The sequence below is a fragment of the Brachyhypopomus gauderio genome, unplaced genomic scaffold (genome assembly GCF_052324685.1).
Source record: "Brachyhypopomus gauderio isolate BG-103 unplaced genomic scaffold, BGAUD_0.2 sc75, whole genome shotgun sequence".
Taxonomy (NCBI): Eukaryota; Metazoa; Chordata; class Actinopteri; order Gymnotiformes; family Hypopomidae; genus Brachyhypopomus; species Brachyhypopomus gauderio.
The window spans coordinates 1,206,912-1,226,441 of NW_027506896.1; the positions used below are offsets into that span (position 1 = coordinate 1,206,912).

At 44.3% G+C, this 19,530-nt stretch overlaps 2 protein-coding genes across 2 annotated transcripts in view; both read left to right on the forward strand.

The window, feature by feature from the left end:
• The first annotated feature begins 2,743 nt into the window (after window positions 1-2,743).
• On the forward strand, window positions 2,744-6,768 carry dr1 (down-regulator of transcription 1). Its single transcript, XM_076990521.1, has 3 exons — window positions 2,744-3,730; window positions 4,741-4,904; window positions 5,701-6,768. The coding sequence occupies exons 1-3, from the start codon at window positions 3,511-3,513 to the stop codon at window positions 5,851-5,853; spliced, it is 537 nt and encodes a 178-aa protein (XP_076846636.1). The 5' UTR covers window positions 2,744-3,510; the 3' UTR covers window positions 5,854-6,768.
• Window positions 6,769-7,368: 600 nt separating this feature from the next.
• The window catches only part of gng12b (guanine nucleotide binding protein (G protein), gamma 12b), a 36,199-nt gene continuing 24,037 nt past the window's right edge, over window positions 7,369-19,530 (forward strand). Inside the window, exon 1 of the mRNA XM_076990517.1 lies at window positions 7,369-7,396. The gene's annotated coding sequence lies outside the window, so the exon portion shown is untranslated. The remainder of the gene's footprint in view (window positions 7,397-19,530) is intronic.

The following is a 19,530-nucleotide window of genomic DNA, read 5'->3' on the forward strand; positions in this document are numbered from 1 at the left end:
CACGGCCTTACCAAAGATTACAATCCGTATGTCAGGGCCACAGTTGTTCAAGATGTCAACCTATTCCCCCTCAAACATCTTCAAAGGCAGTGGAATTATCGTTGTCTGGTCACACTGTGTGGGAAGGCTGGGGACTGGCTGCGTGTCATTGGCTGGACAGCATGGATTTCGGACAGATGTGCATCTCTGAGCAGTGATATCTATGCAGATGGAGATCCACATATTTATAGCACTTATATTTACATAAATATATTTGCTTATCAAGAATACTGATACTAGGATGCATCCTTGTTTGCTGCAGAGGTGTCTGTGAGCACAGGCCCTCACAATCAATTAAATGAGTTTAGTCCATTTTGCTGTTGTGTTAAAACGGGGGAACTGTATGAACAGTGTGTTCAAAATTGCTGAAGTCGCTGCCTTTGGGTAGCGTGTCACTGCATGTGAACTAGTTTCTGCCACTGTTGTGATGTTTGTGGTTGGTAAGTGCGTGAGATGACAACCACTGCCGCCTCCCGAGATAACATTGTTCAGACATGCAGACCCACGCTCGTGCGCTACACGTGCCCTACATTATAACACCACAACCAGCGCGGCCATCTCTCAAGAGAGGATGCTTTCACACATAGGTATATTTCTGGTGGAGGAAGCGGGGGATTTGGGGTGGGGGTGTATCTGAAATATCACACAACCCTCTTATGATCTGCTTTCAAGCCTCTCTAAGTATTCATGGACACTTAAAACGTAATGCTAATTATCCAAATACCATACCAGCAGAAACTGGAATTATGCATTCTGCGACAATAGACAGGTCAGTGTTCTGAAATATTATCAGACTAAGGCCATGCCTTGAGTGGAAGTAAAAGTAAAAAGAAGACTTTTAAAATAAATATTATTTTAAATATTTAATTTTAAATATTATTATTTAAGTGCTTAGTAACACAGCAGAGAGGTGAGTATTTCCTCTTCATTTGAAGCTAATGACTCAACCATGGTCAGGTTAGTCAGTGGAAGTTCATTCCACCAGAGGGGTGCCAGGACAGAGACGTCTGGCAGAACGGAGTTTGATTAGTGCCTTCAGAGACGTGTGAGCACGTTCCAGCTTTGTAGGAGCGTCGGTGTTTTAAACCTGACGTGAGCAGCTCCAGAGAGCCAGTGGAGGGAATGTAGCAGGGAGGTGACATTGGGAAGCTTTGTGATGTTGAAAATAAGCCATACAGCAGCGTCCTGAATGACTTGCAGGTCTGATGGCACAGAGGGGGAAGGCCAGCCAAGAAGCGAGTTACAATAGTCAAATTTCGATATGATGAGAGACTGAATAAGCACGAGTGGCTTTTGTGGAGAGAGAGAGAGAGAGAGAGAGAGAGAGAGAGAGAGAGAGAGAGAGAGAGAGAGAGAGAGAGAGAGAGAGAGAGAGAGAGAATTTGTATACAAATTTGCATTGAATACATTATTATTAACAATTGTTGAATGTTTAACATAACATTCTTTTATTAATTTAGTATTGATCAAACAATTTAATACTTAAAAACCCTGATAAAATTATCATTCAGGAAATGCACTGCAAATTCAGAACCACTGCAAATCCAGCAACGGAAGTGGGCCACAACTCATAATTCATTCAGTTGAAAGCTCTTTTAAATGTAGATAGCTAGCTATATTTAGACAGAAAATAAGTTGTTACATGGGATTTTTTTAGGGTTTTTAAGCCAAGCCTTAGTTTCTGTCTAAATAGAGCTACATTTAAAGAGCATTAGCTTACCCCTGATATAGGGACTGAAAAGTAAGCGGTTTTATCACGGGTAAGAAAAATTATGCAGTATATCTCAAAACGAGTCCACAAAATAGACTAAATACCTAGAAGAGACAAAGGGAATAAAACTGTAGGTTTTTAACTATAAACTAGAGTTGTGTTATACAGTATCTCATTACATAGAATGAGACTGAATTAGTAAAGCTCTTTAAATGTATAGCTAGGTATTAAGCCTTAATGGGTAATTAAGCTTTAAAATGTTTTTAAGCCCTAGCTATCGGCCATCAGAAGAGGGTTTTCCATCCACCGAGTTTTTGCGCATTTTGAAAATGCGCATGAAAAAAGCTGGATGGAAAAAGACCAAATTTCGAAAAAAGCCCCAAATATCGCAAAAAGATTTTTACGCTAGGAGGAGGTGGAAAGTTAGACTACCGCATCGCCTAAATTCGAAAAAACTGGATGGAAAAGGGTTTTTCGCATAAACGATGACGTATCATGCCTCAAGTCATGTGGTTCTGTACATGATCGCAATGTAAAGATGGCAAATGCATGCAGAAATTGAATTTAACTTCTCCATGTATAGAAAAGAAAAAGAAAAAAATGTTTCAAAACCTCAACGTGCAAAAATGCGTAACTGCCAGATGGACGTAAAACCACTATTGTTTGGCGTCCTCTCACGTGATCTAAAGTCTATTCGCATAACTGTAATGAATGGAAACAAGGCTTAATTCGCATTTTTTTCTGCCGAAACTTGGAAATTGCGCATTATTTTTTCGAAAGGTTTGGATAGATGTGAGACAGGATCGATGCTCATCCTTAGTGTCCCGAATGTTTAATCTGAATTTTGTACTGCAAATTTTAGCGTCGGAATTTTTATTCTGACTTTTCTTACATTGAAAAATACATGTTAAAATGAGTCACTGAAAATTTCAAGAGTTGAAAATTCAAAGGCAAAACAATTCAGATACATAATTTCAGAGTAATAAAATTCAGATACATAATTTCGATGCAAAAAAAATCAGCGCTAGAATTTCAAAAGCGTTTTAATTAAATCTAGTGAGTCGGACTTGAATGAATGAATGAATGAATGTTCGATTTATATAGCGCCTTTCCAGATTCCCAAGGCGCTTTACAATTTAACACAGGTACAAGTCACAGACAATCAATCACACACACACCGGCGACTTGCTTCCTATATAAAGTTTTAAATCCTACTTCGCTAGGGGGCAGTGTAAGCCACTCAGCCAAACCCAACTGAGTTAACGAAGAAGAGCAGGCACCGGATATCCTTTAGCCTTGCATTGTGGGATTGACTTCGGAGCTCGCTAAACGTGTGGAAATTAATATAATAGAAGAGATGAATTAGCTCAAGCTTTGAGTGGTACAGTGTGGAGCTCGGTGCTTTATCTGAAAGCACTGGGTGCCCGGAGTGTTACTGACGCATGCGCAGTCGCGAGATAAGGCCAGAATGTGCCCGGTTATAATTAACGGGTCTTGAGACATGTCCTCGGACACGCAGGACGCCAACGTTAGGAGAACCGCTTCTGTACGCTTTAAATTACCTTACGGTGTCGCCAGTGCTCGCCCGAACCTCTAGCTGCAGGAGGCGCTTTAGAGATACTTTGCTGTCTGATTCAGCGCCGCTCGAGTAACGGCGAGACGAGCCGGGCGAGCTCGCGAGGCTCCGTCACAGCGCGCGCGCGCTCTCCGTTCGCTCCGTTCGGTTCCGTTTCAAACTTTTGCAGAAAGTCTGACGAGCGATGGCCTCTTCTTCTGGGAATGACGACGACCTCACCATCCCGAGGGCGGCCATCAATAAGATGATCAAAGAAACGCTTCCCAACGTGCGAGTGGCCAACGACGCCCGGGAGCTCGTTGTCAACTGCTGCACGGAGTTCATTCACCTTATCTCGTCAGAAGCAAACGAAATATGCAACAAATCGGAGAAGAAGACCATCTCCCCAGAGCACGTCATTAACGGTGAGAGCGCGCGAGACCCGGACCTGCCACCAGCCCCGCGCGCGCGTGTACCGTTTCCCCCGTCATGATCTCTCCGTACGCGTTACGACATCACACTTAAGCACAAAGTACGGCAGCTAGGTAACGCTAGACGAACTGGACACGTTCATAATCCTGCAGCTCTTCAGCCCGGGCACGTGTTGGATTATGGTAGCTGTAAAGGTGTTCGCCTTTGCCCCTCGAGTTTGTGTTGCACGTGCTTTGCTGTCACGCATGAGTGGGTCACTAACAAACGTGACGTCACTAGCACTCTGACGTCCGTCGCTAGTTTAACGCGAGGACCACCTCACCATGTACAGTGACCATAGAAGTAGAGCTGGTTTGGCTTTTTGCCATACACTTTTCACACTTGAAATCATGCACTCCCTCAGACTGGGCAGCAATAACTGGTAACGCACAGTTGCTGCGACACGTCACATAGTTATCCAGCTTTGTTAGTATTCAAATTTGGCCCTGTGTCCACAGATACGCCGGTTTACGAGCATTTTGGCGGCTTGTTCTTCCAGCATGTTAGATGACTGGTAGTACAGTTCCTTTTGTCTGTTTGTTTTCCTGCAACAGTCAATATGCCTAATTAAAAACCCTTCTGATGACTGCTGTGTGTTTTCAGTGAAAATTCACTGGACTATTTGCTTTAGGAACATTTTGGGTAGAGGAACATCCCTCAAAATATCTGAGCAGTTCAGGGCTGAAGTGAATGAGTCTGCTCACTACTCTGTTAGGGTCACTACTCAGTTAGAGAACAAAAATACAGCTGATATTCCAGCAGATCCATCAGGTAGAAACACTGCGTAGCATGTTAAAGATGTGATATTAGCAGGATTACTGAAGGGATTACTATATTTGCATCCCATCCACTGTTCATATGCCTTGCTTCTGGGGTTGTTGGATGATATAGAGAAACAAAAACCCCAAACTGGTCAACAATAGATTTATTCTTTTTTTTGTTTGTTTTTCATTTCTTTTCTAAGCACTTGAGAGCCTTGGCTTTGGCTCATATATAGCGGAAGTGAAGGACGTTTTGCAGGAATGTAAAACGGTGGCACTGAAGCGGCGGAAGGCGAGTTCACGCCTGGAAAACCTCGGCATCCCTGAGGAAGAACTCCTGCGTCAACAGCAAGAGCTGTTCGCCAAGGTAACGATCAGTAAGGTCTCTGCCTGGAAGGCAAACTGAAAATGTTCAGAACCAGCGTGCAGTTGGCACTGTGTGTTCTTAGTTTTGTTTTTGTTTTTATTCCCTACTTGAGGTTTTTTGTTTGTTTGTCTGTCCAATCATGGATTTGAGAGACTTCTGTGTACAAATCTCTGATGGCTGATGTGTTCTACATAAGCGTATAATCTGCAGTGTTGACCAGTGGCCCTGAATGTGGTATTACCCTAGTTGCACCACACCCACATATTCTAAGGTTGACCGCAAGCAACCTGTGAGTCAGGTGTGTTGGGGCAAGGAAAACCCTGCAGTAAGTACTGGGGAGAGCACGTGAGGGACTGCACTAGCTTTACGCAGTGTAGACAATGGTGTCTTATCAGTGCAGGATCTACTACGATCACTTTACGCAGGAACGGTATCTTATCAAAATAGGATCCCCCCAGCCGGGGATTACACGCTATATGATTCTGTTGAACTGCGGTACATCCAGTTTTCATCATCATGACGAGTCTGTCCAATTATGAACCTCCAGCACATCACAGAACTGCCACCACCCCCCCACCTGCACAGCTGATTATTTACCCTTATCAACACTACAAAAGCTTGTACTGTATATTTTTAGGTTTCTGAGTGGTAGCAGGTTCTAAACCCCAAACATCTAGAAAAGCTCTGAGACTAGAGGTTTGAGTCATCAGGAGAGCGCATGCAGATGGTTTCCAGAGGACCTCCAGAACGTTCTCTGGTGTTGTACACGGACCTGTATGGCTTGTGTCTCCTGCAGGCCCGGCAGCAGCAGGCGGAGCTTGCGCAGCAGGAGTGGCTCCAGATGCAGCAGGCAGCCCAGCAAGCCCAATTAGCAGCAGCTGCCGCCTCTGCCAGCTCCGCCCACCAGGCTGGCTCCGCCCAGGAGGAGGAGGAAGAGGACGACATGTGACATCATTCGCAGACAGAAGCGTTTTTTTTCCCCCTCTCTCATTTTCTCTTTCTCATCAGTATGACTTCACGTTGACTCTTTACTATCATCAGTCATATTTGCTCCTTCCTGTATGGTTAGACCTTTTTTTTTTTCCCCCCAGTCTCTGTGTTTTTCACAGGCATGTATTGATTTTCCACTCCATCTGAGTTGTTTCGTTTCAAGGCGTCCTAGTGTACGTGCATTGTCATTTTTGGACAGCGAGTCCTATATTGTGTTAGTTGGCATGAGCTGTGTTGTGTTGCTCATGTCTGCAGGAGTGAGCCAGACCTCTCTGAGTGGGGCGGGGCAGCTCCTGTTTTAGCTGAATCACACAGCTCTCATTTGTTTTTGTAAAATAGTTTTTTCTTTCTTCTTTTTTGGCAAAGTGACTTTTACAGCAATGTTTCTTTATCTTCCTCTGTATGTTTTATGCAGAGCCGTGTAATCGAGGACATTTTGTTTTGAGGTTAAGAATACAGTATAAGTAGGGTGCAGCTCTTATCTGGCCTGTGTTCAGAACAGTATTGAAATTAAAACCATTACAAACTAACATCTGTCTCTTTAGTACCAAAGACAGAAAATAAACTTCAGTCACCAGATAGTCTTAAAAAATCAGTTTGATGCGCTCTGCTGAAGGCTCTGGTCTGAACTGAACCCGAGTCACTGTAAACATAGTAATGGCAACTATTACATGGGAAAATGTTTTCAGATCTGAGTGGATGTTTTTGGTTTTTTTTTTTTTTTTCTTTTGGTGCAAAGTGTTGAAGTTGCATTGTGAATGCGTGGTGAATTATCTTGTGATGACTGGTACGTTTTAGTTGAGGTGTGTTCACATGCCTTTGGAGAAGCTGTAAACTGTATTCTCTAAGCAATAAAATTCAACATTGTTTTATAGTCAAAGCTCTCATTGTGCATTTTTCTCTGTATTTGGTAGTTAATAATATTTAACTTTAAATGTTCTATAGCACGACATAGTTTGACACAGCAAATCACCTTAATGTTTATTTTTATATGGCGTTTACAACCAGCAACGGTCAAATGTGTGTAGTATAGTGTCTGCAGTAGTGAGTTAATCAGAAATCGATAAGAAGACCGTGTCTCCAACGCTGTTCGTGAGCAAACATCTATTAAACAAGTTAATGTGGACAGTACAAAGATGTGTGCAGCGCCACAGGTAGGTGGCGCTCTGACCTCCCTCATGAGACCCACAGACGTGGACTGCGCTGCTCCCGCGATCCCCACACCGCGTATCTGCGCGGACAGGAGCGAAAGCTCGTCTCTCCCGTCCACCCGTCCCAGCAGAGGACTTCGGCTGACCACACACCACCAAGACCGCTCCCCCCGGCCAGCAGCGCGTTGTAGGTTGTCTTGAAAAGCGAGAAGAACTTCCCCAGTTCCTGAAGAGCGAACAGACCAGCTGGTGAGGAGGAACGCTTCAGTAGTTAAACGCGGAGATCCTGCTCGTTTCTCTCTCCGTTGTTGCAGTAAGCTACCCGTCCAGTGGTGGTCCAGTGGTGGTCAGGTGAGTGGGAGTTGTCCGTGTTTGTGTTTGTGATGTTTATGTGGCTGATACGGCTTTCGTGGCTGGCTAATGGAGATGTGTAAGATCTTGTAAGGTCTTGTATGTTGTACCAGGCCACTGTTGGCTCACACTGCTACATGACCGGGGCAGTCAAACTTCACTTCAGATTTGTGAATATATCCCGTCGCCTTCCTGCCACAGCGAACTAATGTCTGGTTAAAACTAAATAGCTGACTAGATGGTGGTATGAGCATAAATATTTTGTTATATATATACATTATCAGAATACTATTAAACGTGGCTGTTTCCGTGCTCTTTCACAGTGGGGCGTGTTATTTGATTAAACGTTTCATTTGAAACGTTTTCGTGTTCACACTTTGAATCCAGCTGTGTTTGTTCTCTAAATCATGAACGTCTAAAATAATTTAGTGCGTTCATAATCTTTCGTAGCGAGATCGTGACAGTTTTCAGATAATGTGAAATGACTAGTGTCTCCTCTCCTGTGCCAATGCAATTAATGAAGCATTCACAATAATCGATCAATCTGTCCGTTTCTTTCTGAGCAGTACACATAATTGCAGATGTATGTAATAAGATCATATAATGTCTATGTGAAGAGGTTTTGTGCTGATTATCAGTGCTGTTTACACTGTGTATAATTTGGCTATGGGAATAGTGTGTTGTGGTTTAGGCAAATACATCCTCTGGTAGTGAGGGTAGAAGTGGTCTGAGTCTGTCTGCGCTCTGTGGGTGGTGTTTGTTTTGAGTGAAGGAGAGTGAATATTATTATTAAGGAAAAGTGTGTGTGTGTGTGTGTGTGTAATATATATATATATATATATATATATATATATATATAATGTATATTGTTCATTGTGTTGCTGTGATGTCAGTATGGTTTGAAGCGGCTGTATCCAGAATATGGCTGTATCCAGACTATGCTACGTACTGGCCTACGCACTGGTCTCCAGTGGAAGCATTTCTGGGATATGCAAATGTAGAATAACTGGTGTGAATGTAAACACTGCTTGTCTGAAGAACACCTGGGTTTTTCTAAAATTGGTTCATACATACGGATTGTTTCATTGTTAGCTTGTGATAACTTTAATATCTTACACAGCAGGTGTATTAGTGTAGCTTGTTTTCAGCTTTGCTGTGTTCCAGGCTCCTAGGATCACGCGTCTCTAAGAAGTTGCATGTAATCAATGCCTGTAGTTTCTTGCATGCCACTGTTCACTGGACCCATTCTAGTATGTGGGGGCTTTCACCGATACACCCTGCATACCAGCAGTTCAGCGTCAGGTCTAATGATGCCCCAGTAAAACATGAACAGACCAAACTGGTGATAAACATGTTGCTGGGGGTCAGGGGTTTGTGCCGGGGGCCCACTGGTCACCTCCCTTGACCTCGCTGATCTCTGCAGACTCATCAACTCTGCTAAAGCAATAAGAAATAAGCAACATTGCAATTATATTAATCTGCTAATCTGTTTGATTTCTGCTGGTTACCAATGCTGTTTTTTGGTATGAATGCACAGATGTGTATCTATGAACCCCAGAATTTGACCAGTACATGTGGCTCAGATTCGTCCATCATCTTGGCTAACGGTCTGACTGTCCTTGGCAGCCTGGGGAGCAGCAGAACTAGTTAACAGTTCTGTCTCTTACATGTATCGGTCAGCCTCTCAGTGAATCTGCTGTTTTTACTATTAACTACATATTAGCTGTCAGGAAAACACTTGGTCCATGAGATGGTCAGTTAGCAGGCTACCGAGCTGCAGGGTTCCATCACTTGAGTAGTTTTCAGGATCGACAGGTCTGTTTTTAAACGGCTGTTACAGTGCAGAGTTTCTGACAGCACAGCCAATGTGAGTGAAACGTCTTGTGCTGACCCCACAGTGGTGTGCACACGCCCAGCTCTGCAGAGTGGAGCCTTGGGCCCCCAAGGCAGTGTCATTTGCCACTGAGGGTGTGTTTATATTTCAAGTCTGGTTCCCTTGGTCTGGTGTCAATCAAAGACGAAAATGATACATTGTTGCTTTTTAGACATGTTTCCCATACCGTTCACATTGACACATTTGCCAACAAGTCCAAAAAAGTGAATAAAAGCCGAATATGTATGAATATGGTCACGTTCACATCAATGCAGTTGTGTGGCATTATGCATCATGGGGGCAGATCTGGATGAGGAAATCCTCTGCTGTAAGAGGTGCTTTTTATAATATATGGGAATTTCCTGCTTTTTCTTCCCCGTATATGCTAGCTGCAAATGACCAAATGCTCGTGGGGCCTGACTGCCCCTCCTCCTCCCTGCTCCACGTCTATCCTCTTTTTCATTACTACTTCGATACTTCATTACTACAGTCACATCTCATGACATCACAAACTGCGTTTGCTCCCATTGGTGCCTTATAATGTCCACATTCACACTTCCAAATGGAACGCACCAGAGGTGATTTGAAGGCGTGCCGAGCTTGACCTGCTCCATGGGTCTTGGTCCACTTGTTTGGTTCACACTAGAGTTGGAAATCGGTGTTCTCATTGGCTCATTTGCACCAGGGCTTGAATTTATTGAACGCAAGGCTACCCAGTCTGAGCAAACCCCAAGTGTCTAGAGCAGGGGTGCCCACAAATTTTCAGGTTGCGAGCTACTTATATGATGACCAAGTCAGAAAGATCTAACTCGCCCCAAGTGTAATTTGTTGACCGGGGGGGTGGCGAACGTAAATTTTTGATGGGGGGGGGCGAATGTAAATTGTTACCGGTGCGGTGTATATATACAACCGTTAGAGCAGATGGATATCCTGTCATTCATCCACTACTTTTTAATGTCATGCGATCTACCCGCATTCCTTCGTGATCGACGTAATGGGCACCCCTGGTCTAGAGATATTTGGCCTGAATGGAGTTATTTTGTGCCTGTTGTTGGATGGATGTTTTTAGACCATGTCAGTCTCACGCAGTGTCTGTGTAAGCATTCACTGTCTTAAATTGTCTTAAACTTAAACTGTTTTTACTGAATTTCCTCTTTGGATTTAATGACTTGTAAAGGCACTATTGTCTCCATCACAATGAACAGATGAGAGTCTAACTGGTCTCCTGTTACAGTCTTGATCGTTTGAGTGTGTTTTAGTTCATATACTCCAAGGAGTGCTCAGTGTTTACTTTGGTGAAACATAAACTGGTCAACAGATGTTATCGGTCAAGAATCATCGGTAGAAGCGGAGGGAGTTGAATGTGGTTTTTCCAGTCTTGCGCAGGCCAATCCACATGTGCTACACGGTCACTACGTTTACTATGGCCTGGAACTCGAGATCCACCAGGGTGAGCTACAGAAAGGTGGCTTCATGTATGGAGAATTGCTTCCTTCTCAAATGAGTCATGTGTCTGGATGAGGTGTTGGTGCAGAATTCGTTTGACCACCTTCCCATCTCTCCTGGTCTTCTGATGACCTCTGACCTTACACCACATGTGGAGCTGTTCTTTCTTGTGTCAGGCGAAGGAGAGTTTAATGATCACAGGCAGTCGGTGATCTCACAGTGGCTGTGTCTGGAGCCGGGCTTCTGGCTGCTGTGATGTAGTATAGATAAGTCATCACAACCTCAGACTAAACCAGAGGAGCACTGGTCCCTTTCTGCAGGGTGAGGATCCACAGTGGGCTCCCTGCTCTAACTCACCTGTTCTGGTTTAGAGTTGATGGTTGGTGTTTTATTTTTTTATGCTCAAATTCTATCGGTTTGTTGGACATATCACACCGGGTCTTCAGGAGGTCTTGCATCTAGTCTAGGTATTCAGTTCAGGTGAATTCCAATCTGACCATGACAGAAGATTGACCAGCAACAGTATATGGATAGATACAGGCAATATATTCATGGTGTGTCTTGTTAGTCATCCAGCATTGTCCTTGTGGGATTGAGATTGACAGAGGGTTCCTAATGAGATGAGAATCAGTCTCTCTCTCTCTCTCTCTCTCTCTCTCTCTCTCTCTCTCTCTCTCTCTCTCTTCCTCCCCCTTTTCCTCTCCCTCTTTTCTTTCGTCCTTTCTCTAGACTTTACAGTCCATGTCTTGCTTCACTTCTGCTCTGCCTTTTTTATTTATCTCATTTAAAATGTCCTTGTTCTCTTTATTGATACAGTGTAGCGTAGTTTACAGTATAGCATAGGTTACGGTGTAGTATAGGTTACGATGCAGAGTAGGTTATGGTGTAATATAGGTTATAATGTAGTGTAGGTTGCGGTGTAGCATAGATCCCCGCCCCTTCCTCTCAAGCCCCCCCCCCCCCCCCCCCCCAGTGGCTAGAGGAGCTAGTGCTCATGCTGTGCCCCCTAGTCCAACCTTGGTGGGCATCTCTTAGGGCAGAGTTATAGCTCTTCACTACAGGAGGAAACGCCATCATCAGTAGCATCAAAGAGTCATGCTTTGACTTTCTAGACTGGGTCATTATGACAACAGCCATCTATACATAAATTATTAGTTTTAATATTATTAGCATTTTTTTGCTGTCTTTGTTGAATTCATGTACTTTGCATGTCGCTGATCCTTTTGCTGGTGTCTTTATTGTATGAAGTGAATCGTAGTCTTCAGTTGGATTTGTGTCTTGTTCTTGCCTGCTGTCTGTAAGTGGAGCTCAGCCTTCATTCCCGCAGGAGGCATGACGGACAACTTTATGACCCCCTAACTAGACTGTGTCCCGTTCCCCCCCATCTTTGTCCTTTAGTTTATTTTGCACTCTTTCTGGTCTGCTTCTCTCTTGGTCTCTCTCCATCTGCCACACACACATACACACACACACACACACACACACACACACACACACACACACACATTCTCTGACCAGCTCTGTTGTATCTCTGCTGTGAGAAGGGTCACTGTTAGACTTTACTCAGCAATTATGGAAAGCTATATATATATATATATTTTAGAGACAGAAAAATTTTGTTCATCTTAAGGGTTGTTCTCTATTATTTCAGTTGAAGCACTAATTTCCAAAACCAGGTCATTTTCACACTTGTGTGTCTAAACCACCTTTGTGGTTTGGATGAACTGTGTGTGTAGACTTTCTAAATGAAGAATTGTGCTTGTCGAGGATGGTTGGTAGTGGTTAGCCTTAATAACTCTACCAGGCATAATGACCTTGTTGATGTTACCAGGCTGATTTTCAACAAAGCAGAATGCAGGCATAACCTGCAGCTGTCTGTGTGCGTGTGTGCGTTTGTCTGTGTGCTTGTGAATTCACATGCATGTTTGTGTGTGTGGATGGGTGGGTGCATGTGTTTGCATATGTGTGTACGTTTTTCTGGGCAACTTTGTGGTAGGATGTTTGAGTTCTGGTATTGATTTGCTTATGTTATTAGTATTGACATGCAAAATTACCTAAGCCATCTGTCTTAGCATCGCATTGAGAGGGGCGTGGAAGAGTGGTGTGGAGGAGGGGCTTCCAGTGAGAGGGTAGTGGAGGAGGGGTTCCATTGAGAGGGGCGTGGAAGAGTGGTGTGGAGGAGGGGCTTCCAGTGAGAGGGGCGTGGAAGAGTGGTGTGGAGGAGGGGCTTCCAGTGAGAGCAGCGTGGAAGAGTGGTGTGGAGGAGGGGCTTCCATTGAGAGGGGTGTGGAAGAGTGTGTGGAGGAGGGGCTTCCAGTGAGAGGGGCGTGGAAGAGTGGTGTGGAGGAGGGGTTCCATTGAGAGGGGCGTGGAAGAGTGGTGTGGAGGAGAGGGTTCCATTGAGAGGGGCGTGGAAGAGTGGTGTGGAGGAGAGGGTTCCATTGAGAGGGGCGTGGAAGAGTGGTGTGGAGGAGGGGTTCCATTGAGAGGGGCGTGGAAGAGTGGTGTGGAGGAGAGGGTTCCATTGAGAGGGGCGTGGAAGAGTGGTGTGGAGGAGAGGGTTCCATTGAGAGGGGCGTGGAAGAGTGGTGTGGAGGAGGGGCTTCCAGTGAGGGAGACGTGGAGATACCACCGTGTTATTTTTACTCGATGGGAGCTCAATGGTTAAGGTTCTTGACTGATAATCTGACGTTTGCCAGTTCCATGTGAGGCCTTATACCATTTTCTCAAATTGTTCACTCATAATTGTAAGTCACTTTGAATAAAAGGCTCAGCTAAATGCTGTAAATGTCCTGTTGAAACACTGTGTGCTTGACCAGTTTAAGGCTTATCTTGGATAGGTTTTACAGACAAAAACATCTGCTACAGAGGATTTTGAGTACAAAAAGCACATTAAGACTCAGATTTAGTCTGATAAAGATCAAACCCTAACCTGAAGGATAGCAGGCATTTCCTGTTTGAACTTTACTGTAATTTTGTAATTTTTGTCATAGTGACTGATTAATCTTATAAATATTTTTTAATTGTTTCTCTAATAAAATTGAAGAAATGTTGCATCATTCAATATGTTGAATGACTCACAGCACAACATATTTCCTACTGTGCTATAAAAAGCAGTAACATGTTCAGTGTTTAGCAGACTTAAATGCATCTTACTGGTAACAGAAAAGTTCTTAAACTCATCTTACTGGTAACAGAAAAGTTCTTAAATGCATCTTACTGGTAACAGAACAGTCCTTAAACAAACCCATCTTACTAGTACGTAGGGAGGGAGTAATTTCTGATGTACTGCTAGACGACTGTGTTTGCAGGGATTTATTAACTAAAATTGTGAATTAATTAGGGAAAGATGGCGTCAGCTCAACACCTTGATGTCCAACCGCTATTTCAGCAGTGGTTGGATCATTTGGGCTTCGTGATACGTTTTTGGGTAGATACACGTGTCTTGGTTGATTTATCGTGTAGTGGCATAGTGAACCGCATTGTTTTCACATTACCTGTAGCTCCTGGAGGGACGTAATGGTGACAGTTTCACAATCAGCTCTGTGCATGGAGATGGGTCCACACACAAGTGCTCTCAAAGATTCATCTAGTCACAGATGTATCAGATTTGATATCCTACTAGTAATGAACGTGAACATGCAGCAGCATCACACTTTTGAATGTTTTCAGTTTTTAAGCCTTTGAAATGCTTCAGTTCCTTTGTTAAGGGGTGAAAGGAAGTCACGCTGGATGTGATCTTGGTTTTGAGGAAAGTGGATGTTGAAATGGTTTCCCTTGCTTACAGAAGCTGCCGGGTACTGATATTCACACGCTGTTCATGTTACTGACAATTTCATACGGAAAAAGCCCCTTCACAGCTTCATGTGGCTGTGTAGTTCTCCCAGTTAGGACAGGTTCCTGGTATGCCTGTTTTAACTTGGGAGCCTTTCTCCGGGATGTGGAAGTCCCCAAGCACCCCCCACCTCCTCTCATGCAGTACAGATTGTTTTTCTGTAGCTGCATTCGAAGCATTCAAATTTCACAACATGCAGAATTCCTGGGATTCCAATCCAAGCACCACGCTGCATCTCATAAGTGCTGATACTGGTTTTCCTGCTCATGGATTGTTGTAGGTTTTGCCTAGTAACAGCTCTCTGGCTTTGATGCACTGTTCTGTGTCCACACATGCTGTGAACCTCCCTTAGCTTCTCAATATTCTGAGCCTTTGTTTTGAATCACACCGTCTCTTCTCTCCTGATGTTCGATGATCTCTCCGATGTTCCCCAGGCTCTGTCTCTCATCGCTGTGTGTATGTCACGTGCTCTATTGGCAGGGAAACCTGGCCGAAAAATTGTATCCTGTTCCCTGGAATAGTATCTGAATGATCTTCTCGGCAGGGAGCGTCTGGTGAGTGGAGGGAGGAGGAAGTGCATGGTGAAAGGGAGTGGTGTTATTTTTGAAACCTTGTCATGGTGGCGCTGTGATGTGTCCACCATGCCTCCACTTGCTGTGATGTGTCCACCATGCCTCCACTTGCTGTGATGTGTCCACCATGCCTCCACTTGCTGTGATGTGCTGATTTCCCCTTTGGTATGGATGTCTTAATGGAAACCATATCTGCACGTTCCCAGCACAGTGGCATTCTGGCTGCAGGTGTATTCTCATCTTCTGGAGTGATGTTCTTTAGCATTACACTTTTATGCGTGCTAATGCAGATTAGTCCATTTGATGAGGCAGCTTCAGTGTGGCAATACACGTGTGTCCTGCCAATACACATTAGATGCGATGTTTGTTTCTGGACGAGTTCCTCGGGTTCAGACACTTTCAGCTGTCTTGTTGGATTGCAACTAGACCTGCTCTGTGAACTCGTCTGACCTCATGTAAGACCCTATCTGATCTGTCAAAAAAATGGTCAAGGAGCATGTTGTCCTGTATGTCCTGTATGTTCTTACCAGAGCACTAATTAAGCTGATACCACTTGCCGTTGTAATTAAATTGTATGTCTGTCTATGGTTATTTGTGCTTCTTGGAAAACGTTTAACTTGCAAAACACTAGGTAATGACATTGACTCCTGTAGTTTAGTAGTAGTCTGACTCAATGGTGTCTTGAATTCTGGCCTATCCGTACTATTTCCTAGGATGTATTCTGTGATCAGAAGCAAAGCACTTTGTAAGTCGCTCTGGATAAGAGCGTCTGCTAAATGCCGTAAATATAAATGTTGATTTTTTTAGATCTTTGCTTTGGTTTAATAAATGAGAATACAAGTCAAGTTTTTAGCTTTGACAATTTCAGTATCATATGGGACATTGTAAAACTTTCACTGTACCATTCTGACTCCGTATGTGAATGAGGGTTTCTGATTGGTGCTGTGTGAATAGGGGTCTCTGATTGGCTCTGTGTGTGAATGAGGGTCTCTGGTGCTATGTGGGTCACTGATTAGTGCTGCTATGTGTTACGTAGCATGTGGAGCTCCTTCCCCATGGAGCTCCTCCCACCAGCTACAAGTTCACCGACACTGGAGTGAAATGTCAGGGGATTTGAGTTCTCATAAGCTAAACCACGAGTGACTTTGTTCACTTAATTATTCGTTCATCAGTTACCTTCCCCATCCCCCACGGTGCTGAACAGAGCCCCAGTGGGTTTGAACCTCAGCAGTCTCTGCGTTTAAAGGAACTCTGTGCAGCTGAGGTGTAACTCCGCACCAGCCTGGACCGCACCACCTCCGTCTCACCTTCGTCTCACCTCCGTCTCTTCTCCGTACGCACGTGACGTCGACATTTTTCATCTGTGCTGGAGAGGTTAACCTATATAATACTCATATACGCAGTTAAGATCTTCCCTCTCCTGAGAAGTTGATTGTGGTGAGGTTATCAAAGCCGTCGAGCGAGTGTTGGTGTTGCGTAAGCAGCAAAGTGTGGTGCCCACGCCCGCCCAGTGTCGCGCTCCCATGCTGACGGCTGCTTAAAGGGAGAGAGTTTCGGCTACAGAGCGATGCCAGCACGTCCTGTAAGGGTTGAATGGCAGGTACCTGGATCTCAGCCAACCCCCACCATCTAGACCAACCCTGGGGGTTTGCACAAATCTAGATGCTCCAGGCAAACCCATGACATCCAGAGGAGTTGCAGGTCGCTTGTGAATGCAGTTTTCCTTTGCTTGGAGCAAGTGTGGACGGCTTCGCTCTTTGCTTGTGAAGCCACAGTGCACAGATTTTGGGTTCAGTATAAACGCATCATATGTAGGAAGCTGCTAGCATCCTCTTCACCCTCCTCTCCGCCCCCTCCTCTCCACAGTGTATTCTCGAAGGTAACTCGAAGGTAACAGCACTGCTGGCCTTGACCTGGTCTGGTTATCAGTCTCTCTGTGCTGGTGTTTGTTTTGTTTACAAAAAGCATCTCTTTTTACTTTTGTGTCCTGTGATTTTTGGATAATTTTATAGCAAAGATGCTGATGATGGTAAGCGTATAGGCCTACTGTAGGAGACTGAAGTGTCCATGGAGCTGAGCTATCTGCACTTTGCTTGGACTTTATGACTTGTTTTATTAAAGGAATGTCTCAGAATATCTTTCTTTCTCTCTCACTCTCTCTCTCTCTCTCTCTCTCTCTCTCTCTGTCTGTCTGTCTCTCATGTCTGTCTCCATGACGAGTTTCTTGCTTTGTTGCCTAGCAATCCATAAACCATGGCTTGACTCTGGCTCTGCAGGGTCACTTGTTGTGGGCAGTCCTTCACACACTCAGACCTGTATCACTCTCCCCGTGCGACTGTGTCTTTTCCTTCCTTCCTTTTCTTTTACGTGTGTGGAGAGTTTTCTGGGTTCTGCACTGTACCTAGCTGTAGCTGTACCTGCGTTGGTGTGCAGCATGTCTGGCCGTCTCGGTCTCTCAGAGACGTCTGCGTTGTGTCCTGCTCAACCACTCCACAGCCTCCGAGTGGTTACATAAGCTCTGGGAAGCTTCCTGTCTGTTGCCTGGCAACGCGCTAGGACCCCCACCCCCCACCCCCCTCCCCCATTCTACATCCAAGCGACTGGAATGAGTTTGACATCGTCATGGTGATGTGAGCGAGTCTGCGTGGGGTTTCGAGATGGGACGTTGTTGCGTTTCGGTTAAGGATGGGAGGACCGGTTGGACGGACAGAGCACCTCCTGGAGGGCGAAATTCACATCCTGTCCACTCTTATCCAGCAGACAGAGGGAAAGGGTTCGGCATGGGCGTGTCCCAAACATGATGCTCCTCACTTTCACTGCCCACTTCAAGGGAATGATGTGAAGACCAGGAGTAAAAACCCAGCCATACAGGAAAGATCCTATCTGTCTTCCTCTGGACACACACACACACACACACACACACACACACACACAAAATATCTATCTGTACTGTGCATGTTTGTGTGGCTCCTGGATTAGTCTGCTGACACTTAAGGTTGAACAGTTTGTGCTGGCTTGTGGTGTTGAAGCCTCACCTCTAAAGCTGTTTTTCAGCAGCCGAATATGTAAGTTGTGAATATAACTTGTATAAGTGAGAGAAACTGCCTCTGGTCATTCCTGGCTGTAGGAGTGGCTCATGAAAATATTTCCTGCTGTGTTTGGATCCCCTGTCGCCATAGAAACGTTTACCTTTGGTTGGGGGCTCTGGGAACAGATCGAATGACTTCATGGATTACAGTATTCATCTACTCTTTTCTCTCCACCTGCTCGTTTATGCTATCTGGTGTAAGGGAACACTGCCCTCTAGTGGAGCTACGTAACTCTGCCCTCTAGTGGAGCTACGTAACTCTGCATCAACATAGTTTGAAATGGTCGAGAAACACTGTATCTATTTGTCAAAAACACACAATAGTCATCCAGTACATAATTAGGAAAATTTAAACTAATTTCCTGTAGAGGTAAGGGCCAGGCGGAAGTGACGTCGTTCTGACCTTTGTTCCACATACAGCTCAGTCCTGCTTTCTCAGGATCAAAAGCAAATATTCCTCATTTTCGCAATGTCCACTGGGTGGACTGACGAGGGTTTTTCCCAACCTTGTTTTATGAATAATATGAATGACAAACAATTTCGGGAAGAGGCTCTGTGGATGCTCTTCACAGGAAGGATGTGGTGTGTGGAAAGTAGTGTGTGTGTGTGTGTGTGTGTGTGTGTGTGTGTGTGTGTCGGGTGGTGGTGTTTTGTCATTATGTCTGTCTTCCCCTTTTTTCCTTGTCATAAAATGTTCATTCTAATTAAACAATTCTATTTAAATGTTCATACTGTGAATATTAACATAAAACACATTTTGATCAATAGTAATCTTGAAATATTTTTGAAAATTCATTACAGACTATGACCACCAGATAGCGGTATTTATCTTTGGTTAGACATTAAGAACACTTCACATCCTTCACAACCAAAGAATTAGACAAATTTTGTTCAGCACATTTTGTTCATATCTAGCACTACTTAATATTTGATATTAAGTATATTAATTAGTATATTGTATAAAAGTGGTTTAATTAGATCATGAGTGTGTATGATCATGAGTTTAAATAATGCTTTTACATCATGCTTTTAAAACAAGTACAGTTGTAGTCTTCATTATTCTGCAGCTGTAGATATTTACAGACTTTTTATGAATGAACTGATGTGTGCGTGTGCGTGCGTGTGTGTGTGTGTGCGTGTGTGTGCATGCAATCATGTCCACGTCTGCATGTTAAACACACTCTAAAGGTCCATCTCTACAGGTAGCGTGATAAAGGTTTGTCTCTGCTCTTTGCGTGCGTGCACTGACTCATCCAGCATCCTGTTCTTCCCTCACACGGTGTGCTGAGTCCTTTGCTCACTCTGAAGTGAGTACTGTCC